The 24,348-nt window shown below is 43.4% G+C and overlaps 1 protein-coding gene across 1 annotated transcript in view; it reads left to right on the top strand.

The window, feature by feature from the left end:
- Positions 1-275: 275 nt before the first annotated feature.
- The window catches only part of LOC118237775 (lysophosphatidic acid receptor 3-like), a 32,920-nt gene continuing 8,847 nt past the window's right edge, over positions 276-24,348 (top strand). The window contains exon 1 of the mRNA XM_035451917.1: positions 276-477. Within this exon, the coding sequence (XP_035307808.1) occupies positions 393-477 (85 nt within the window). The 5' untranslated portion in view covers positions 276-392. The remainder of the gene's footprint in view (positions 478-24,348) is intronic.

The following is a 24,348-nucleotide window of genomic DNA, read 5'->3' as shown; positions in this document are numbered from 1 at the left end:
GGTGTCTATGGGCTGCCCGCTCTCCCTCCCTCCCTCCCTCCCTCCCTCCTCCCTCCCTCCCTCCCTCCCTCCCTCCTTCCTTCCTTCCTTCCTTCCTTGGTGCATATGTGTGCATTCGTGTTTGTGTGGCTGAGCACGTGCATGATGTGAACATGTGTACAGAGGCCAGAGGTCAGCCTCACGTGTCATTCCTCAGAAGCCATCTGTCTCGGTGGGGATTTTGTTTTCGTGTTTTGAGTCAGCCTCTGACTTTTCCCAGGAGTTGCCTGATGAGGCTAGGCAGGCTGGCCAGCAAGCCCCAGGGATCCCTCTGTCTGCCCAGCACTTGGATTGTACGTGCATGCCACTTTTTATGTCGATTCTGGAGACTGAACTCAACTCCTCATGCTTACATGGAAATCACTTTTCTGACTGAGTCATCTTCCCAGCTCCAAGCAGTGCTTTCCTTGGAGATTTGGGGGATGCTACGGAGTGAAGGTAACACTGAGCTATAATTCCTTGAGTTTATATGTGGCTCAGGAGCTACAAACATCTTTTTGGTAGGATGGGATACCAGCCTGCTGGAAGGACATGGAGGTCCTACAAATGCTAGTGTTCGCTTGTGGGGTACTGTCTGGACCCTTGCCCATTTGTGCTGACTCTACTTGAAAACAACTCTTAGGTTTGGACAATCTTGAAGCTCTCTGTCTCTTTCTTGCTCAGGGAATCCTCAGGGTGATGCCCAGGGACACTGCTAAAAACCAACCACTGAGTTCTAAACTTCTGTCCCAAGAGCAGCCAGTCTTGGGGCCTAGCAAGGATAGTCATAAGTTCTTGAATTGGTATTATAGAACTTTTGCAAACTCAGGCATGGGAGACAGGGGAGAGCCCACTGCTGGCTGGGAGAGCCACTTAGGTAGACTTGCTTGCCTCAGGTGGAACAGAGGAGTTCACAGAGAAGGAGGTGAGCTAAACTGAGGAGTTCACTAATATATGGCTGTGTGGAGCCTACACACTCCTAAGGATGGGCTCTGGGGACATGGGGACTTGCACGCTGCCTCAAGAGGTTCAGAGATTTAGGACAAATCGGCATATTAGATAACTTAGAGACTGATCTAACAAAGTGTATTGCTTCAGAGAACACGGGCAAACCAGGATATTTGAGCAAAGATGGCCTCTGATAACATGTAAGAACAATTAATTAATTTTAAAAGAGACTACAAATTTGAAGGAGAACAAAGAGAGTTTGGAGGGAGGGAAGAGAGAAATGATGTCATTATCTTATAATCTCAAAAAACAAAGGAAGTACATTTTAAAGGAGAAACTCATCAGTGTTTGTTTCATTATTGACGAGTGACAGATACTTCAGAGGGTCTAAGAGAAAGAGCTGTAGCTACAGTAAAAGGGGGTGGGTAGGCTACAGTTAGAGTGCTGTGTGAGAGAGACCTCATTCCAGCGTGGTCCTTGAGGGCTACTGAATATGGGAGACATCCTGAATGCCAGGTTGGAATAGTGGGCTGTGGCGCCTTTCATGAAATAAGATGCTAAGATCATAAAGTGTATTCACTCCTCATGGTCAGTAAAATTCACCAGCATCTCTGGGCTTGATTGAGCTTTCTGCAGAGTTCCCTAGTCATTTTCTCAGGATGGGCACAAAGTCAAATAGAGACAGCAAGGAAACGTGTATGAGCCTTTTTCTGTCCCTCCAGCCAGCTCCCAAACAATGACATGGAGACTTCTTATAGATTATGAAAGCTTGGCCTTTAGCTTAGGCCCCCATCTAGCTCCTATAACTTAAATGAATCTGTTTCTGTTCATCTATATTCTACCACTTTTTAAAAATCTCTTCTTCATTTCTGCGTGTCTGATTTGTCCAGCATCTCCTTGGCATAATCTGCATGCCTAGATTCCTCCTCCTCTTCCTCCTTCTCTCCGGAAGTCCCGCCTATCTCTCCTTCCTAGCTATAGGCCATTCAGCTCTTTATTAAGCCCATCACAGTGGCACATCTTCACACAGTGCAAACAAATTTTCGGCAATAGAAACTGTCTTCGGGGATAGCTGGGGCCACGTAACACAGAAGACCAGAGAAGGTCAGGAGGTGATGGCAAAGCTGTTGCTCACTCCAGTGGGAGGAGGCAGCCCAGAAAGAGGCTGACCACACCCAGATGGATAATGTTTGCCCTCTCTGATGTAACTGTGTGGACTCTGGAAAGGCTAGGCTTGTGAGTAGTCTGTACGGGGAAGAGCTGGTTATCTGGGCAGACTCCTCAGGCTTAGACTGCTTTTCAGAGCACTATAAAGAAGTCTGCGGAAAGAACAGCAGCAAACTGCAGCCTAAGGAGGGCGCAGCACAGAGTGTGGGCCCCACAATGTGCTTAGGGACCCTAGGGGAGAATGGAGGACAGCTATGCTACTTCCTAACAGCCATGGCTTAAGTGCCTCAGGGATCAGCAATCAGCAAGAGAGGATGCTTCCTCTGGAGAGCCTGTGAGTCCCTGAGGCACTGGCAGGTGCTGGGGAGCTTCAGCCCCAGGGAACCTGGAGTTCTAGTCAGGTTGCTGTGCAGAGACTAGATTAGAGGATGCCCCAGGCTTTAGTCACCACCTGAAGCCTGTGGTCATTGGATATCTCCTGAGCTACGATGGGCTTGCTTCCTAGGCAGCTGGCAAGTGTGTGCATTTCTAATCCAGTGGTCCAGCCCCGACATGGATTTTGGAGAATAATCGAGGCACTGTGAATACGTTCATCCCAGGGCAAAGAGGTTCTGCAGTGGCCGGGGTAGAGAAAAGGAAAAATAGGTTTAGAAGCCTCAGGAGGTGGTGACTGAGATGCTGTGAGCGGCGTAGCAGAAGCATTCAGTTTGGCTGGTGGAAAAGCAAAACAACAAAATAGTGGCTTAGAAACAGAGGAAGTCCGATGAAAAAATAGAGTACCAAAGTAAAATCCCCTACCTTCCTATAGAACATGATTTACCTATAATACATTCTTGTAAAGCCCCAGGAAATACACTTCAGCCCTAATCTCTAGGAGAGTAAACTACAAGTCGCGCCCCCCATGACTCCATTTTGATCTAGTGACTTCCATTTTAAAATAGATTTCTTCTACTTGTGTATCACTTAAAATTTTTACAATATTTTGTCACTGTCTTGTTCTTTTGGTTATTAGGAATAAACGGTTTTGCTGGGTTGGATTTGTATCTAATCTCATCTGCACCAACATGAACAACTCCTTTGTGGGCAATGAAAGCAATTTAATGGTGTGGTCTGAAGGAGAAAGTCCTATTACTCAAACTATTAGCACCGGGGGACGCCTTGCTGACCTCATCCAGTGACCTGCAAACGGGCTTCCTGTATTACTGCACTCCTGAGGAACCACGAAGGAAAGAGAACGTGGGAAGTCCTAAAGAAAAGTGGAGAAATACACTGCAAACGAGAGGCAAAGGGGGTAACCCGGCAGGATTTACTAGTTTTAAATGGCATGCCACCACGATATTTGAATTGGGCAAACCTGCTGGTGTTCTGCTGTTATGCGTGCTGGGACCCTTGGTGGAGACTGGAGTGGCTGAGTGAATGCAAATGAGGCTGGGCATTTCTGACCTTGACTAGGACAGGGTGACCGACCTGCAGCTCTCTACTGGCCCCTTATAGAGCAGGAACATCTTTAAGTCACCTGTTAATTCTTCAGAAACTCTGGGGAGTCTTCTCAGCAGTTTTATACACATCCTATCTTGGATTATTGTTGTGTCAGCATTTTCTAGTGACACATAGTAGCAGGTTCTGTCATGACATTTCACAGCTCTACAATGTATTTTGGTTGTATTCACTCCACCACTGCCCCCATTGTCTGCATCCCACTGGCCCGCGGGTAACACTCAGTACACTAAGCCTCATTCCCCTGCCATTTAGAAATGAGCTCCCTGGTGTGAAGCCTCACTCAGTGGGAGTAACTCTCTAGGACTGTGGCATGTGAAACTGGCAGAGTGTGTTTTCCTGTGTCTGTTTATACTCATTTAATGTATGCTACTGTGGCATTGTGGTAACAAGCATGCTTCCAGCAGACACTCCCCAGTGCTTCCAGTATCCTTTTTACAGATCTGTGAACTCAATGCCCCGGCATTTCCCCAAATCTCACTTTTCCTCCAACAAAACGTGTTTTATCAGTGCCTACAAACATTATCTTCAGCATTTAAGTGATTGATTGTTCTCAGTACTGATAGAGAAGCACCCTTTGCAATACGAGAAACATAAATTTTAACTTGCAGTTGTGTTATAGTTATTTTATAGGGTGGATTTTACTTCCTCTGGCCTGTAACCCTCACACCTTTTGTCCTTGGCAGATTTGCACCACAGAGGGTGCTTTCATCTGCTCTCTGGATAGTGTGTGCAGGGTTAGCATGCCCGTTTGCTGTGACACCTGACAAGAAGCAACTCAATGGAGGAAGGATTTATTTGGATTTATAGTTTGAAAGGACACAGGCTATCATAGTGTGGAACACCTAGGGCAGGAGCCTGAGGCAATTAGCCACAATGTTTATGAATTCAGATAACAGAGAGCAGCAGCCTGGGCAAGCTATCAAACCTCAGGGTCTGCTTCCACCTGACCTACGTCCTCTGGCAAGGCTCCGTCTTCTGAGCCTCCACACCTTCCAGAACAGTGCCACCGGCTGGAGACCAGGCATTCAGAAGCACAAGCCTAAGACAGACCATTCATCCCTGTCCAAGCTGTAGGAGTGTGGGAGATGGGGCCAAGGTAGAAAGTCCTTGTGTCCCAAGAAGGAATTTAAGTTTTCACAATATTTTCCTCATTTGTGAAAGTCGAAACACAGAGAATGTGTTCTTGGGAGTAAATGAAAGATAACACCAATAAGAAGTTTAGACAATGTGCACGATGGCCTCTTGTCAGTTAGTGATTTCAAAATGTTTCCCATCAGTTTGGTTTAGGCACTCAGTAACCCTGAGCCATAGATGGGACGAGTTCTAGGAATTTGTAAATAAAGCCTTTTAGAAGTGACAGAATTGGTTAATGTAAATACACGAGCCCAGAACTTAGTTTCATAAATATTAAATTGCTTTGGCTCCAGGATTTAAATAAACTTTAACATCTTTGTAAGTTTTGCTCTTATGATTACAGTTTGCTTGTTGCTAAAATGTACATTTTACAGTCAGTTACTTAGAAAGCAGAAGTCCTTCCCAGCTCTCTCTCTCTGGGACCTCGGAAGCTCTGCAGACACTTGATGCAGCAGCATCTTTAGTCTTGTGTGCCTGTGTGCATGCGATATCCACACAGAGAAATAAATCACTATGACAGGGTGCACTGCTCCTAATCACTTCCAACCTTGCTTTTTTGTTACTTGACAGTATAATGATGAGGGTTCCTGTGTCTTTGTAGATGTCCATACAGCTAGTCTCTTCAGCGACTCTAAGATTGCGTTTTAGTTCTATGCCGAATCGCTGATATTTCATGAGCTTTTCTAATCTTTCACCACGGAAATAACACAGTGGTCCTCCTCCTACTGCACACATTCACACGTTCAAGCTAGTTCTAGTTGGCTATAAAATTTGAAAATCTGTAGATTGAGAAAATACTTGTTCTGAAATCCGATTAGATGTTTCTAAATTACCCTCCAGTGGGTTGTTTTGGGATGCGTTTCTGTAAACAATGCAGTAACTCTTTCTCCATCAGCACCAGGCTGCTATGACTCGTAGACCTTTAAAGGTAACACCTCTGCTTTGGTATGAGATGCTTGAAAGGGCACATACTGTTTAAGTAGCTGAGATTCAGTGTCCATTCCCATTCATTCATTGAGATGATATTTGCCAAGAATGGCTATTACTAGCCTATTTAGAACCGAGAACAAGCCCCTGCTTTCATGGATTCCAGTGTGGGTGAGCCATAAAAAAACACAATAGAACATAACTTCACGCTATGTGAAGAAGAATAAAACAGAGAAAGGGAGGAGAAATAGGGTAGGAGAGCTGGTGAAGAGGAGGCCCTGGAAGGTTTTTCCTCTGCTTGAATAGAGGCCCAACCTCACAAAGGCTGAGCCCAATGATTACCAGGGCTGGAAAGCAAGGTCCAGGCACAGCTGGTATCAGCAAGTGCAAAAGCTTGAGAAGGGAGCGAATTGGGAAAGTTCCAGAAATAGCTCTAAAGCTAACTGGCTTGATGTGCCAGCAAAGAAAAGTTGGGCAACTTCCTTTTTGTTTGGAATTACTTTGCCAACTGTTCAAGTCTCTTTAGACAATGCTATTGGAAGAGCAGGATTGTCACCATTTATACCCACCAGTGAATCCCTGCCAGTGTCCTTCAGTTTGTACAACTTTGGTCCCTAGCAAAAAGACTACGGATTGTGAAGTTTGAGTAGGGATAAAACAGGCTCATTGCACCAACACTGGAAAAGACGCCTTGCTAATGCTCTATTGTTTCACACAACCCAACTCATTGCTGTGATTGAACGCCATGGAAGACAGCGCGTCACACTTGAAAATTAGTTCTTTTGAAGGAGGACCTAGAGGAAAACTTCTACTGGCTAGCCCTCTGCCTAGAGGTTCTGGCTGGGGCTGAAGTCAGCCTAAGTGGTGTGGGGGAAAAGAGGAGGGTGTGAAGCAAATGGGCAGTTTCAACACTCAACATGGGGTGCAGAGTTCACCACAGGCCAGAGATTCTGCAGGGGGCATGCTCAACCCTGCCACCCACCCAGACTCTGCTTTGACCTGTGAAGACCAAGTCATCAAAGGTCATTTCTTGTCAGCACTCAGACTCCATCATTTATTCTACCCTGTCATAAGGAGAGGATGAAATTCCCCTGGAGTGTTGCTTACTGGGTGGATTGCTTTTTCTCTGCATAGACTCTGCTGTGTCTCAACATGTAGGGAAACTTTCTTTTTCATTGCTCTCTTCCAAGTGTCTTATGCAAGAAGGCTTGAACAAGAAAAGCCTCCTTGTGAACAAAACAGCACCCTGGAAGACTTTGAAATCCACGCCAAGTGTGATCTTAAGCCTGGAATTCAAACACAGGACTGTTACTATCATCTTCTCTTCCTAAAAAGAATTCCCAACTCTACTCTCAAATGCCTGCACAGAGAAGAATCTGCTGGGTCAAGAACACCTTCACAGGTGACTTTTTAAATAGGACAGTTTAGGAGTGTGGGGAGTGGGCTGGATGAGGAGTTTTGTCTCATACCACTCATTTTTCTCAGAGTAAAGACGAATCTGCTGAAGTGTGTTCCACTTACAGCGTTTCTTCAGAGCTCTAGTTCAGGAAGTGAAAAGAGTCAGGAGCACGATGTCTGCAAGTCCTTTGAATCACTAAGCCACTCGCATAGCTGTACAACTTGGGGCTTTGCTCACTTTCTGGGAACGTTTGGGGTTTGGTGGGTGAACCAAGTTCCTTTGCTTGAAACCCTGAAGTTACAGCATCTGGTGGAAAGAACACTATCCCAGCTGTGGAAGCTCTATTTAAAAGTAGCATTTGGTTCTACACACTAGCCCTCCTCCTGACTGCAGAAGTGGGAACAGATTCAGATTTACTTAAGTGAGGAAAGAGAGGAGTGGTCTCAGATGCCAGACTGTGGAGATGATGTGCTAGGGGCAACCTGAAGCAAGACTGGGAAGTCCTGGGCATTCTGGGAAGATCTTCCTGTCCAGTTCCCATCTGAGCTTGTCTCCCAATGCTCGCTTACTGTTTCCTGTGTCTGTTTATGCTGTGCAAATCATCGAAGGCCGCTGCTCCTGAATGCCTGGGTCACAATGCCCCCTCTTCTATTTACATATTCCCTTTAGCTAACAGCTTATCCAGCCTAGAGTTAGAGTTCTCACCCTCATGCCTTGATACCTTAGACTATTCTGTCTGTCCAGAAGCTGGGATCTAGGAAAGGGATTCTGGCTGGTCCAGGACAGTTAGGGGCAGATACTTCACAGACACTAATTTTGATCATCAGGGGAATCAGATTTGGATGAGGGAGGTGTGTGTGTGTGTGTGTGTGTGTGTGTGTGTGTGTGTGTGTGTGTGTGTGTGTGTGTGTGAGTGAGTGTGTGTGTGTGTGTGTGTGTGTGTGTGTGTGTGTGTGTGTGAGTATGCACATAGTACTGGTTATGACGATTACAGCGTGACTCCACTGTGGAGTGGAGAGCTTCCGTTTCTATCTGTCCTTTGTAACCTTAGACATGACGCTGAGTCCATGAAGCAATGTGAAAGTGTCGAGCAGGGAGCTTCTAGGCTGGCAGAGCAGCCAGTAGAATTGTGCAGGCTTCCATAGGTCATCTGTATTTTCCCCTCTCAAGGAAATTCCCCCTTGAGTGTCATTCAAAACTACTCCAGGCTTTTGTTGTTAATGTTTTCTTTCATTTCTTTTTCTTTGTTCCAGAAAGGGCCCTTTCTACCTAGGCAGCCAGACTGACCTCACCACCTTCCTGCTCCCATCTCACACATGTTGACATTATAGCTGGTAATTTTTGTTGTAATGAGCTATTGTTGCTTTTAAATGTTTTGATTAAGTTAATGAGCAAATCAAACACTATGTGTCATAAAAAAATTACTGGTTATCTTTGCAGATCTCTTAGATAAATATTTTTATGATTATGCTTATATTTTAAGTGGCATTTAAAATATAGCTCACAAACATGGGGAAGGAGGCTTGGGGAATTCAGTTATGTGCTATGATCTAGAAAAGAAAATTGTGGGACCAACCGAACATGTTGCCATTTGCAAGACCAAGCATTGCCAGAGACAGAGTAGCTGCTCACAACTGAGGGCCTGGATGCTATTCATATAAAAACTCCAGTGCTGGCTTAGATATGTCACAGATGTGAGGATGACTGTTTTGGATGGCACAGTAGAGGGTCATCTCTGACTAAAATTCTAGGTGAAAACCGGCTAGTGTTTTCTGGGAGCAAGATCTTTATTCCAGTAATCTCTGCACAAGAGATGGTGTCCCCAACAGGAGATTCCATGTTTAATTACTATGCAAACTCTTGGACTCCGTCAACTCCTTTGCTTGTGTTTTCTTCAGCCACATTATTGTTTTAATGAGACACCTGCTTGGCTATGAAGAATATACACAGCTAAGCCCCAGTTGGTTGGGATGTAATTCTTTCCCCCTGTCATTAGTAAACTGTTCAGGAAAAAATTCTTGTAAAATGAAACTTCTTCCATCCTGAATGCTCTCACAGATCTAAGGAGATAGCTCCTTTTAGCTTTCTTATGAGCTGGCCCTTGTGTACAGGAATGTAGAGGGATGTATCTGTCATGTAAGTTAGTGGTGTGATTACTCAGAATGATGCTTCTGGCCATCCCCTTTAGAGTTCAGTTTGATAGGCGTCCTTACCAGAGGTACATGGTGATTTTAACAAGTCTTTGAGTGATGCTATTTTGTTCTAGCATGGGAACTATCACGTCATTGTCTGTTTTTGCTCTTTCCTCTAAAACCCCACCAGTGGCAAGTGTTTCGCTCTACGCGGGCCTGTAGATTCTTCATTGTCACTTCTGCCAGCAAAGCAAACACTCACACGATCCTCACTGGGTGCCAGGGACTCGTCAAAGTTCGTCAGTTGTTCACTGGTTTTGTTCTTCTCTGCAGTGTGGATTATCATCACGCTCCACTATAGGCAGAGAACTTTACTAATTTGCTGGAGGTCACATGTTCAAGGCCACATGGTCAGTAATTGAAAAGCTGAGATTTGAACGTAAACACACCAGGAAGTGGAGAGTTGTCATTATTTATTAATACACAAATATTTATTAAGCATCCTATATGGGACTACCTGGAAGCAGACAGGTTGTTTCCATTTAAGACCTAGCCTATGGTACAAAACATTGATAAGCAAATCACTGTAAATTCTATATCACTGTGGCACCTCGGGAGCCTTTGGAAGATGCTTTGAGAATCATGTAAGCTTTCCAGACCAGATGGTATTTTCTCAGTGGCCTCAGCTTCCTACTTCTACAAAAGGGAAACATGACCATACCTACCTTACCGGGTACATTTGTGCATTAAACGATGGTTCATAGTGGGAAGTGCCGTGTTTGTTAACCTGAGTGCTGTGAGCTGTGCAGTTGTGAGAGGCCCTGGGTGTGTGAATCTGTCAAGTTCACTGAAAGCAAAAGGATCTTCAGGGACCAAGTCCCCAGAGTGGAAGACAGAATGGCCAGTTCATGGCATTGCAGGTGACACAGAGGACAGGAGGGGTCACCTGCAGAGGACTTACTCAGAGCAGAGAGGAAGCTGGCTCGTTGGTCAGGTGAGGTCATGAAATCTGCCTGCATTTCTGGCTGTGGACTTTGAATTTTGTTCAGAGGACTTTTAAGCTACAAGGTAGTGACTGGCCACATAGGGGAATGAATTGAAGGGGGTAAAACTGAGGCAGCAGGCCATTTGAGAGACTCTTAAGTTAATATACAGAATTGATAGGCATCTGATGTAACCAGCCTCAGAGGGTTCAGGGCAAGAGGGTGATGTGTGAAATCATCCACCGTGGACCCAAGTGTCGGTCCAGGTGTCGGTCCCGGCCAAGACAGTTTTCTTAGGGTTCATTTGAGACGCTAATCACAAGACTGTTGGCACTGGGCTGTTGGCGACTGTTGGCACTGGGCTGTTGGCATCCTCTGCTTGTCCCCTAGTCCCCAGGTCCTGGCTTGTTCCCAAGCTGTTGGTCCAGTACTCTTTCTTCCCCAAATCCAAAGAGAGGCCTCATTTTCCCAAATTCCAGTTTCTCAGGCAGCTTTTCAGATCAGATCCCAGTACACCAGTATGTGTAGTCCAGCCAACCAAGGAAGCTATTTATTTGCATATGTGTTTGCATTTTTAAATGTTTTTATTAGCACAGATTAAAATTATACATAATAATGGGTGTCATTATGAGATTTTCACATGTGCATGTAATGTGTCTTGATCATATAGAGAAGGACATTTTGCAAGTAGATGTCATAGGATTGAATTATGTATGCATGTTCCTCAATCAAATAATTTAAAATTATTTTATTTAATTATGTGCATGAGTATTTTGCCTATATATATGTCTGTGCACTACTTTCGTGTCTGGTGCCCATGGAGGGCAGAAAAGTGTGTTGATCCATTGGAACTGGAGTTATAGAGAGTAGTGACCTGGGTCTTCTGAAGAGCAGCCAGTGCTCTTAACCACTGAGTCATCTCTCACGGCATCATTTAAGTCCAGCTCCTAGTTCCATTCTTTTCACCTGCTTTTGCAAACAAGAACATAAGTTTCTACACAAAGGTGGGGACCATATCCCATTTGATTTTTACATTGGTCCAGATAGCAAGTGATACGAAAGGGGAGTAAAGCTAGGCTAGCTAACAACCTTCACAAACATCTTCCAGCCTCCCTAAGCTCTCGTCTCTTTACCATTGTTGTCCCAGGGCTCTTTCTCAGGGGTACCAAGGACTCCATCTCATTTGAGATCGAGGTGTAGCATTAAGCGCTTTAATTGCCTAATAGTGTACCATCTGCAAAAAGCAAAACCATCTTGCAAAAGGCTTATGAAACCCTTTGTTCTGGCAAGAGTAATTAGAGCTGCTGAGCAGACAGGGTGATTCACAGCTGTTCAGGAAGAAAGACGGAGGTCCCAGGTTGGAGGGAGGAGGGCTCTCTGCTTATCTAGGCTCTAGGCTGCCAATGGCTCCTGCCTGCTTGGCGCTTCTTCTCTTCCAGGGTTGTAAACTGCTGTTCTCTTAGTATTCAAAGGTCGTCTTACACTCGGGCAAGTGTCTACAAGTATCAATAAGGCCATTTATTTATTCAGTCATTTGATCATTGACTCATGAATAAATATTGATCCCACTTTGTAACGACACTGTGTGAAGAAAAAACCTGGGGATATGAAAGTAAATTTGCTCTTTATGGTCTCGCTTCTTGATATATACCTGATCTAGTTGAGAAAACAGACACAAAAAAGAAAGACAAAAGCAACAAGGACCAAACCAAATGCCCACAGCATTTTGGAGTTAATACAAAAGGTTCTGAATTGATAGGTTTGGGTGGGATCCTCCTGCCACAAAGATCTTTAAGAAGTCACTATGCTTTGGGGCCTGGGAAACGGCTAAGCAGGTAAACTCACAGGTATGAGGACCTGAGTTTGAATCCACAGAACCCACACAATAGCTGGACATGTGGCACAATCATTTGTTATCGCAACTCTTGTACGGGGAGAAGGAAGGTAGGAACAGGAGAGCCCCCTCAGAGGCTCACAGGCCAGATTCGATGCAGTGGGAAAATAACAAAGGAGACCAATACCTGAGGTTGTCTTCTGATGGAACCCCACATACATCTGTATACTTGTGCACGCACGCGCGCACACACACACACACACCAATACCCCTTTGGGATTCTTCATAGCTACTTTCTGTAACCCACATAGCTCTGGATTCTTAGTATTTCTCCAGCCTTTCCCTGTTTCATGTTTCATTCTGGACATATTTAAAGCCGAGACCAGGAGCCTCTGTAACCTTGGCTTCACATAAGAAATCAGTCCACGTCTACAACACTGAGGCAGGTAGATGTCCATATTAGCCCCGTGGGATGCATCCGACAGCTGATGTACAGGTTGGTTACTAGATTAAATAATGGTTGGCACAAGGGGACCTGGGATTTGAACCCAGTGGTCTGTCTGTAGAGGCCAAGCTATTAGTGTGTGACACTACCTTGCCCCTTTACCAACTGTTTCAACCTATCACACCACAATAGGCCTTTCCTAGAAGAGGAAACAAGAGTTCATCACCATCCATATAGAGTTAACTCAAAGTCACGTGCCAAAGGGAAGGTCTCTCTCTCTCTCTCTCTCTCTCTCTCTATATATATATATATATATATATATATATATTATATATATATATATATATATATATATCCTCTCCCATGGGCTCTTAGCCCCAGAGAGGGATTTATCTTTCATTACACAAATGAGGAAGCAGGCTTCGAGAGTCTTACTAGCAAAATTTCCGTATCAGTAAAAACTGTGAATTAGCAATTGTGCACAACAGTAAACACAGGTGTTTCAAGCAATCAAAGAAGAGTGTGTTTGAAGAGGAAATTTTTGTGCTCTTCTCGCTTCTACAGAGCGAGAGGAGGGGCTGCTCAAGATGTCTTCACTCCACAGTGTAAGTGAGATACTATCCCACACTTCCCTTACAAAGACAGAGTGTTTGTTTTATCTGTGTTCTGGACCAAGGTGACCAACCTCTATGTCAATACATTTATTTATCTTCATTGGGGAGAGCACTTGGCATGGCTTGTGTGGAGGCCAGAGGTTGACTTGTGGGAGTCAGTTCTCTTCTTCCATCATTTGGGTCGCTGGGGTCGAGCTCGGGTTGTTGGACTTGGTCACAAGCACCTTCACCTTCTGAACCACCTCCATAGCCTATGATCATTCATTCAAGCAAAGGCTCCTTTAAACTTGGAGTGGTCTGCATCCGAATCTGTGCTTACATGATTCAGAAGTTTTTCTTCGTTAATTAATAACTGACAACAGTTTTATAATTGTTTGTATATTTTATCTTTCTAATCTTGTTTATGACTAGTAATCAAAAGTTGGTAAGTTGATTACTAATAAAAGTAACTTTTAAATGGAGAATTCTTTAATCACCATGTAATATAGTGTAAGTGTTTTCTTTATTCACAGCTGAGTGTAGTGGTACAGTACAGTCCCGGTGCTTGCTCCAGAGGCCAAATCGTGAGCATCATTTAAGGTCAGAGACCAGAAATTCTAGGGCAGCCTGGGCAGAAGAACAAGACTTCCTCCCCCAAACCCAAAGACAAATAAGCAAAGAACCAATATGCTTGGCTGTCCAAATGTGGGGGAACCAGAGCTATAATAAGAGGCTCTAGTTCTTTGTTTCATATCATGGCAGCCCTTTACAATGAGAGGAGGAGCCTTGGTGTCTCCAGTTCCTGAGATATCAGAACATTCTTATGGTACTGTACGTGGTCCTGGTTTTGAAGGTGTCTGCTGTGTTTAGATGGTGTAAGCTTGTCTAACCAGCACAGGAACAAATAATGAATATTCCTCCTTTCCAGTGAACCCATTCTTTGTATCCTCTTCACAAGAGCCCCAAGTATTATCTTTCTCATCCCTTTTCTTTTGACATTTCTCCTCTGAGTTCCTGTCTTGTTTGCCTATCCCAGTCACTTGATACGTGTTCTTTGTTAGCTTGCAACAGTTATTTTTATTCCCAGCTAGAGACAAACCCTTAGAGGCCAGGCACTGTTCAAATCACCTTGACTTCCTAACATTTACTGTAGAGTTTCGGGGCTCATTTTGGTGATTGTGGGAAGAGAAAGTGCAGAGAGCACACTTGCTCACTTGTATGTTCTGAGGTCAGGAAGGGGCTTGTCTGTGGTTGGCTCTACAGACTAGAATGTTCCTTTAGATACCTTGAAGGCTCAGCAGTGCAGCAAAGTGCATCACTCCTCATTCTTAAGATTGTGCTGGACTTTCCAGAACAGTGGAATAGAAACTAAACCCAGCCTGTGGATGACTCTATGGAAATCCAGGACAAGTTAGGAATCACAGTGACACATCCTCAATCTAGCCAGCCCCATGGGGAAGGTCCGCTGGTGTTTAACTTGATAAGTATGTAGTGATGTGGGAATGTGGAACACTTGACTCAACCCAGGACAGAACAGAAAAGCTGTGGTGACCAAAGAACCAACAAAGTTTTAAAGGACTTGGAGAGAAGCCGGGAGTGGCGTGACTCACACCTATGGTGCCAGTGTCAAGAGTTTAAGGTGTAAGGATCACTGTGAATTCCAGTTCATCTCTGGCTACAGAATGAAGCAGGCCCTGTCTCAAAAATAAAACTAAGTAAACAGAAAAAAACCCCACAAAAAACAAAGAGTAATTCAACAGATAGTAATAGTCCAGAGGGACCAGAGTGAAGGAGGAACAACTTTGCTCTTTCCTTTGGCCTGCCTTTTCTCACGTGTGTGTGTGTGTGTGTGTGTGTGTGTGTGTGTGTGTGTGTCTGTGTGTGTGTGTGTCTGTGTGTGTGTGTGTGAGTGTGTCTGTGTGTGTGTTTGTATGTGTTTGTGTGTGTGTGTGTGTGTTTGAGTGAGTGTGTGTGTGTGAGTGTTTGTGTGTGTGCACACGCGTGCATGTGTGTGTGTGTGAGTGTGTGTGTGTATGAGTGTGTGTGTGAGTGTGTGTGTGTGTGAGTGAGTGTGTGTGTGCGCGTGCATGCGTGCGTGCGTGCGTGCGTGCGTGCATGTGTGTGTGTCTGTGTGTGTTTGTGTGTGTGTCTCTGTGTGTGTGTGTCTGTGTGTGTTTGTGTGTGTGTCTCTGTGTGTGTGTGTGTCTGTGTGTGTGTGTGTCTGTGTGTGTGTGAGTGTGTGTGTGTGAGTGAGTGTGTGTGTGTGTGTGCGCGTGCGTGCAGCTATGCATGCATCTGTGCATGAATGTGAAGCTAGATGGCAACCTCAGGTGCAGTTCCTGAGGCACCATTTAAAACCAGGCTTTTGAGACAGGATCTCCTAATAACCTGGAGCCAATCAAGTGGACTAGACTCACTGGCCAAGCAGTTCCAGGGGTTGCCTGTCTCTGCCCCGCTAGGACTGGGATTGCAGGTGTAGACCACTATGCATTCCCAGTGGGTTCTGGGAATTAGACTTGGGTCCTCGTGCTTCTGCAGCAAGTTCTTTACCAACTGAGCCATCTTCTTAGCCCTCTTTAGCTTAGACATGAGCCCAACTCATAGTGTTTTTCCAGGTTCCTGTGGACCCATGCTGCTCACTATTACCAGATTACATGTCATGCAAACCTTGAGTCCAAAGCTGAAGGCTCCTTCTTTCCAGTGGGGATTCCCCAAAATCATGTTCCCAGTTTCGTGGAGGCCGAGGTGGTCGTTAGAATTTGGGTTGGTTGAATGTTGGTCAAACCCTCTGACTGTTGGCCTCATTCCTGGTGTCACTGTACATATGATGCCTGTAGATGAAGTAAAGAGACAAAGCCCCTACTTTCATATTTACTTTCCAGGCTGAGTAATGACTATTAATCAACAAATCCATCAAGAGATAATTGCAGAGAGCAACAGAAGGAGCCCAGTCAGAATAATATTTCAGGGACTGACCAGGGTAGATGCTGCTTTCTGTGGGATGAAAGAAGACCCCTGAAATGGAGGTGGCTTTGGAATTAAACTATGAGAAGATGAATGGAAGTAAAGAACTGATGGGGTGGGGAGGGAAGGAGGAGGAGAGAGAGTGCTTGTGTCTTGTTTACTTGAATCCTAAGCAATTAACACTAAAGTTGCCTCCTTGTAAAGGTTTGATAAGGGTTCGATAAATAATTATTAGATGACTCCTAAGTCCTCAGATGGCAGTGTTATTCCAAGGGTTGGCCCTGAACAATGGAATTGAGAGGGGGTGGGGCTGAGGAATGGACCCAAGACCTCCCACTCTACCACCCTGAGCTAGACCTCCAGCCCTAGTGATTATTTTGTAATTTGCAAGTTACCTAGTTTACTGACATTGCTATCCCAATAGGATATAATCAGAGTTCCTAATGGAAAATGAATAAAAATTAATAACTAGATGCACATGAGAAGAAAGGATTATATAGGCAGTAGAACCAGTGAGGAGGGGAAAGGCAAGGAGATTAGGACCTCTGTGCCTCTGCCATGGTGCGAATTCAGTTACAACACCGGTCAGTCATTGCTGCCGTGTTCTTAGGATGGAACAGTGTGCTCTTACACTGCTTTGTTGATTACAAAGTAAACTTGAAATAAAAATCTTTAGAAGGCAAAGATGGTGTCACATTACGTTTCCTTGAAGCAAGTTCTGCTAAATACTGATTCTAATTGGCTTTGGGAAATTCAGATATGATTGGATGTAACAGAGGGAGGTATTCAATATAATTTGAACAGTCCTTTGAATGCTGCCCTTGTCAAATAAAAACTATAGATGCTTGTCATTTGGAATCTTAGCAACAGAAACATTAAAACATAAAAACAGCAGGATGAGTTATTGGGGAAGCTGATGATTTAAGATTTTACAGATGGTCTCATGTCTGTGTTTGTGTGTCCAGTGCCTACCTAGCCTACTTTTACCAAGTGGTTTGGAATAGAGCAGAGGGTGACTATGTTTTTCCTGTGTCTTAGAGCCAGTGTCTAGATCTCAGCTCAAACTCTGGAGCTGAGCTAAGAGGGAGAGCTGATTTTGTTTTCTTTTGATTTTAAGTAGTAATAATGATGATGAATTCTTTTTCCATCTTTCTTGTGAGTCTTTAAATATACAGCTCCCCTAACTCCTTACAATGGCCATATAGTGATGACTTGTGTTTCCTTGGTTCCCTTAACAATCATTGGCTATGTCTCTGGTGGAAAATGACTTGCAAACAGAAAAGGTTTTCCCTAAAGTCTTTCAATGTGGCTTATTCCTAACACCATCCTTGAGTGCTCCATCGACTCGGTTTAACCATTTCATTTCATTTCTTAGCAAATTTTATTGCTCCAAACCCTGAGTCTCTTGAAGCTACACATGAATGGGATGGACAGCAAGGCTCTTAGAGGTTTGGGAAAAACTGAGTGTGTACAGCTTGTATTTGTTACTTTTTGTTGCTGTAATAAAACACCATGACCAAAGGCAACTGAAGGGGAAAGAGTTTATTTGGGCTTACAGTTTCAGTAGGAGAATCCGTCGTGATAAGAGAGGTATGACAGCAGAAAGATGAGAGACCAAATCTCCAACTACATCAGAAATCAGAGATAGCAAACAGGAAATGGAGTGAAGCTGTATATACTTGAAGTCTGTCCTGTGGACATGGTTCCTTTAGCAAAGCCTCGTGTCCTAAAAGTTCCATAGCAACCCCCCCAAACAGCACCACTAGTGGGGGACCAAACCTTCAAATACATGAGTCTATGTGGTGCATTTCTCATTCAAACCACAACAGAGCTGATGGCATCTGATACCCGGGAGATAGTGCACACATTGGAAAGTAATGAACGCGCACAGTGGTGATACAGTAGTCGAGGAAAGAGACTTGTGATCAGCAGGATCTAGGTACAAATAAATGTGGGAATGCATCTGCTTGGAAGATGTAAGCTTTGCTTGTCTGGAACATGGACTTGCAGGGGTTCTCACCTCTGAAAGCAGGTAAGTGGAAGGATCCAGCATCTCTCTCATGCACAGCACCCAGCCACTGGCCCTTCTACCTCCCTGATGCCTTTGTTTCCAGATGGAAGCCGCCATCGCTGTGCTCTGGGAGCAGAGGGTTGGGGATCATTTGGAACCTTTCTCAGGCCACTTTCCAGGCCATTTTCCTTTCTATCTGCCTTTTATTTTTTTCTTTGCAATAGTAGAGATTAAACCTGTAGCCTTGCATGTGGCAGTATCTCCCACTGAGCTACATTCCAAAGCATCCTTTTACTTTTTCTCTTTTAATTTTACATTTTAAGACAGGGTCTAGCTGGCAAGTTGCCCAGGCTGGCCTTGAATTTGCAATCCTTCTCCCTCAGCCTCCCAAATAGCTAAGATTACAGGCCATGAAGACCGCCCAGCCCTGGATACTTCCTCTTTTATTACCCTTGTGACTTACTTTACAATGAATACAAAGAAATTAAAATAGGACTTATAATAGCAGACACCATAGTTTACGTAATTGATTTGTATTGATCCTACATCAAGGGTTGTGTCATGATTTTACCGCTCAGTGACTCATGCCCATGCTTTCATTTTCCCATCTAGTGAACTAACCCAAGACACAATAGAGAGGCAGCTATGACCTTCTGGCACCTCAGCTTGTGGGATCCATCTGACTTTGTGACGACAGAAATCCAGTCTATGAAGATGATCTATCCCCAAAATAGAAACAGAAATAGTTTTAGTGGAGGTATATTATTTAAAACAGAGGTATGCTTGTGGCAAAAGCAAACACACCAATGAAAAATACATAAGGAAGAAGTAAAGACTGTTTGGATCATGCCAAGTAGAGATTATATTCATCTGCTAGGAATTTTACATATCTGCTTTGAGAGTATTTCTAACTACACAAATACACCACCATAAAAATTTAATATGATAATATATGGAGAGTACCTGACACAGAAAGCACTTGGAAAATTGCTTACCTGGTTCTGACTGCCCAGATAAAATGGGTTCTTCTCCTGCTGTACTGCGTAGATAATCTATAGGCAGACCTAACAGCAAGCTTTGGATGCTATAGCATGCTCACATGTGTGCACACACACATACATACAGCCACTTTCTGCTGCTATAACAGAATGCCACATGACAGGTAAATTATAAGCAACAGAAACTTATTTAGTTTATATGCTGAGAAAACTAAACACAGTGCCTGGATCTGGCAATAGCTTCATGCTATGTCATAACATAGCAGAGAATCAAGCAAGCATTCATGAAACTGGGCAAGAGAGTGTGATCTTGTCACAAACCTAATGTCAAAATAATTAAACTGTTCTTGGGATAATGACAATCACTCTTCCCTTGTGGCCCAATCACTTCCTAAATATCCTACCTCATAATACTGCGATCCTGGCCATTGAGTTTCAACATGAGCGTAGAATAGACGGTGAAATGTTAGTGAGTATGCATACTCAAGCGTAGTCTCTCATACTCTACCCTGTTCCTTCATGGTTCTGGGAGCTGTGCTAGACTGACAGCTCAGGAGAGATCCCCTTCATATGTTACTCAGTTTGGGATGCCCAGTGGTTACCTTAAGGCCTTACAGCCAGCAGATGGTGAAAGACCATCTTGTTATTTAAAGAATAAAGAGTCTTCGCCTGAAGCCTAGATTCTGTCCACTGTGATTTTTCACTTATGATTCTACTTCTCTGTTACCAGTTTCTTCATCTCTGAGTTACTGGGATTGGACAAAGGCTCCTTCTTGCTCTTATAGTCAATAATTGTGAATTTTATGTTGATTCCTTCATCCATCTTCTAAGTAATTGAGGGAAAGATCAAAATGGATATTCATCATAGTTCCAGATGAAGGAAGTTCTGGGTATAGTTTGAGGTGATTTTCACATGATTCCAGGGAGAACTGGTGTCTTGATGAGGCACTCAGAATGCTGTCAGTTTTTCAGTCAGTATTTACTTAACTGTCAATGGACACCTGTTAAGTTCTGGACCCTTCACTGGTTGTTAGGTGAGCGAGACAAGAAGGCAGAAGAATATCTAGGTAGCATATAAGATTAGCCATGAAATGCTACAAGGTCGTTGTCTTAGCTAGCTTTCTGTTGCTGTGGTAAAGCACTATGACCAAACACAACTTGGGGAGGAAAGGATTTATTTCATCTTACAGTTTACAGTCCCTCATGAAGGGAAGTCAGGGTAGGAACCCAAGGTAAGACCCTGGAGGCAGGAACTGAAGCCAAGGCCATGGGAGAATGCATGGCTTCATTCTTATTGGCTCAGTCCTCATGGCATGTCCTGAAATAACACCGTGCCGGCTTGAAAAGACTACCTTTGGGTAATAATATGCCTATATGATAAGTGTCTGCATGAAGCTCTCTATATATTTATCATATGGGCACCACATTACCCAAGGAAATGACACTTACAGAAATATACTATTAGAGTGGTGACCTCTGGAGTCATACAATAGGAGGGCATTGTGCTAACAGGTCACATTACTCCTCAATAGTCTAATGAAGATGTTGTATGCAAATGCTGTGTGTGTGTGTGTGTGTGTGTGTGTGTGTGTGTGTGTGTGTGTGTGTGTAGTACATGGCTATAGCTAAATCAATAGGTATGAAGTCATAGATGCCGCATGAGTATCTACTAATTCATTTACCAAGCTAAGATGTGTGGTGATATATTATTATGATTTAATAAAGCTTGCCTGAGGGTTCAGGATGCAAAGGCAGCAACAAGCTATAGAGGTCAGGCAATGGTCATACACACTTCTAATCCCAGAAGCCATACTAGCAAGCCATAGAACCAGGCAGTGGTGGCACACTCCTTTAATCCCAGGACTCAGAAGACAGGCAAATGGATCTCTCTGAGTTCAAGGTCACCCTGACCTACACAAAAATGAAGAGTAACAGAGCTCATGACTTTGACCCCAGCACTAGGGAAGTGGAGACAGGAGTGATATGGCTGGGCAGAGAAAGGAATAAAAGGCAGGAGGAGACAGGAACTCAGAGCTTTTGCCTCTGAGGATTTGTGGAGACAGGACTGCCATTTCAGCTGGGTAGAGGTAAGATCTACTGGCGTGGCTGCTTTGCTTAGCTGATCTTCAACTTGAAGCTTGAATGCCAGTATCTGACTCTTGATCTTTTATTATTTGTGATACAAAGATGTGTCATTTCTAATGAAACGTTTCTTAGGGAATTTCACATAGAAGGTACGCGTTACTCTTGAGGCGTGAGAAAATTCTGTGAGCCATCTAATTTTCCTGGCTTCTTTTTCTTTCCTGACTGTGGTTTTGTTGGATGATTTTATGAACTTTATTTCTTTTTGGATTAAAAAGAAACCTTGAAAATCAAAGAACTTTATAATTCAGCTAATAAGCCCCCAGACCCAAAACAATGGCTAAAAATGGGTCGTAATGGGAGGTCGGATTTGGGTTTTATATGATCAACATACATTGATGGATTATGGAATTATCAAAAAACAGATTAATAATATTCTTAAAAGAACACTAAATTTAAAGATGTATCACACAAACCAGTGAAAGTTTACCAAATAAATTATGATTTATCCAAATAGTGGTGTAAGTTGTCAAAAGCAATATTAATATGAATATGCATATGGCATATGCTTGTAATTTATTACTTTTTAAACAAAACAAACCATAGACATTATGTGTAGTATGAATATATTATGCTTAAATGAATTGATTAATTCATCAAATGATGTCTCCTGAGTTGTCAGTCTAGCACGGCTCCCATATAAATGCGGGAACAGAGTGGAATGTGAGAAATTGTGAGCCGGAGTGTGCATGCTCACTAACACTGAAGGTCTCCTCTGCATTCATGCTGAAATGCAGTCGCCATGATAGCAGTATGGTCAGGTAGATATTTAAGAGGTGATTGTGTCTCAAGGGAAGAATGAATGCCATTATCCCATGAACAGTTTAATTATTTTTTAAAATAATTTATTTATTCTTATTTTATGAACATTGGCATTTTGCCTGCATGTATGTCTGTGTGAGGGTGTCAGATCTTGGAGTTACGGACAGTTGTTAGCTGCCACATGGGTGCTGGGAATTGAACCCAGGTCCTCTGGAAGGACAGTTAGTGCTCTTCACCACTGGGCCATCTCTCCAGTCCACAGTTTAATTATGTTGACAGTAGGTTTGTGACAAGATCACACTCTCTTGCCCCAGTTTCATGAGTGCTTGTTTGATTCTCTGCTATGTCATGACGTAGCATAAAGCTGTTGCCAAATACGGGCACAGTGTTTAGTTTTCCCAGCATATAAACTAAATAAGCTTCTGTTGTTTATAATTTACCTGCCATGTGGCATTCTGTTGTAGCAGCAGAAAGTGGTTGTGTGTATGTGTGTGTGCACACATGTAAGCATGCTATAGCATCCAAAGCTTGCTACCAGGTCTGCTTATAGATTATCTAAGCAGTACAGCAAGAGAAAGGCCCAGTTTTATCTGGGCAGTCAAAACCACCATTTTCCAAGTGCTTTCTATGTCAGGTACTCTCCATATATTATCATACTAAATTCTCACAGAACCCCCATTGTGTCTTATCATCTGCTCACTCTACAGCTAATGAGCTGGGGAATGTTAGCTTATTTGCCCTTGGTCATAGACAGGGTTTCAACTCAGAGTCTGTTGGATTTTAAGCTTTATTTTTTTTCTGTGATGAGACTGGTAATGGTTTTTCTCTCAAGGACAAATTCCATTTGATTGCTAGTGACTGCTAGAAACACTATGCTACATATCTGGCCTCCTAGGCAAGAAACATCATGGGTGATTAGCCAGAGTGGTGGCACCTCTCTGATACAGTGCTTACTTAGTTCTCTGGTTTCTAGCCTCTGGAAGGGAGTGCGGTTTCCATCCTTTCCCCCAGTGCCTACTCCTTCCCGTTGCTTTCCTCTGAGCTCCCACTGCTACCTTCCCGGGCCAACTTTGTATGTTATTTGAAATTGTCAATCCATCAATTATAGGCCTTTATGTCTCTCCCAGGACCCCATTCTATGCTAAGTCAGTGTCATAAAATGCTTCATGTCTACAGTTGAAAAGACAACATTCTGGGTAAAGGACCAAAGATGGCTTCTTGATCCCAAGGATCAAGTAGGAAGAATGTTAAATCCTTGAGTTGGCTAATTGGTGTCTGTCAGTGTTTATATTATACCAAACAGCTGCCTCTGCCCACGCTCATCGCTGGCTTTTGTCCCTTCCTCAGATGGTGGGAGGCCCTTGAGAGAATAGTTGGTAAGATTGGGAACAGTGAGGGTCACACTCAAGCTGCCTGAAGTGGAGTCTAGAGGTGGGGGCAGTGTTTGCTTAAAGGGTTTATGATTTCCAGCTCTTGTCCCAAGTTAAAGACTAGAATTAGGTTTGGGCCGTGGCCACAGCTGGTGTGCCTCTGCTACAGACTGTTTTATAAGTGCTCCACATGAAAAATTTCAACTTTCTGAAGCTGGCCACAAATTTAAAACAAGTGTCTAAAAACTATTTATTCAAATCAGGAGTTTTGACAGCAGTGGCAACAGTGGCAAATGGGTATTTGTGGGTAGTTTAACTGTTTTGTATCTATCTGAAGCTGTTCAAATTTGCTAAGTTATACATTTTCACTCCTTTCAGACGCCTGACAATCTTTTTCTCAGTTATCTGATTTTTAAAACACTTCGAGTAAATGAATATGAATTAGGCTACAAACTACATCTGGAAGCATTATTTTTAAATCATGGAACAAATTATTTAATGTTGTAAGAACACTTCCCTTTAAATATTCTGTTACTATATGACATGATTTACTTTGATTTCGTTGGTTTTTCAAATACGAAGACTGTTTCACCAGGATGAGGTCTGTCTCCTGATTTTTACATCGGGCTGTAATTTTCTATTTTAGTAAATCAGACAACCCTGTGGCTCCTAGGTTAGTATTACTGCTTGTGCTCTGTGGTTTTTTTCCTGGGCTAAAAACAAAGAATGACAGAGTGAACAGATTTAAAATATATCCTCCTGTTTGATGAAATTAGTAGTCCATGTGCCAGAGCTGGACTAGTCTGTGTGGCTGTTTTTGTCATTATGAGTGTTTTGTGAGTTACTCTCATGTCAGTTTTTTTCTTTTTAAATTGCATGTGTGAATTTTTAAACAGATAAAAATATGGATATACATCTTACAGGTCACAGCCCACCAGCAAGGAACACTAAGGCAGGGACCTGGAGCAGAAACTGAGGCAAAGGCTGGAGACACTACTGACTAACTTGCGTCTTCAGCTGC

This window comes from Cricetulus griseus, assembly GCF_003668045.3.
Source record: "Cricetulus griseus strain 17A/GY chromosome 1 unlocalized genomic scaffold, alternate assembly CriGri-PICRH-1.0 chr1_0, whole genome shotgun sequence".
In the NCBI taxonomy this organism is placed as follows: domain Eukaryota; kingdom Metazoa; phylum Chordata; class Mammalia; order Rodentia; family Cricetidae; genus Cricetulus; species Cricetulus griseus.
Note: the sequence above shows the minus strand (reverse complement) of the source record. Positions and strands in the feature narration are given on the sequence as shown.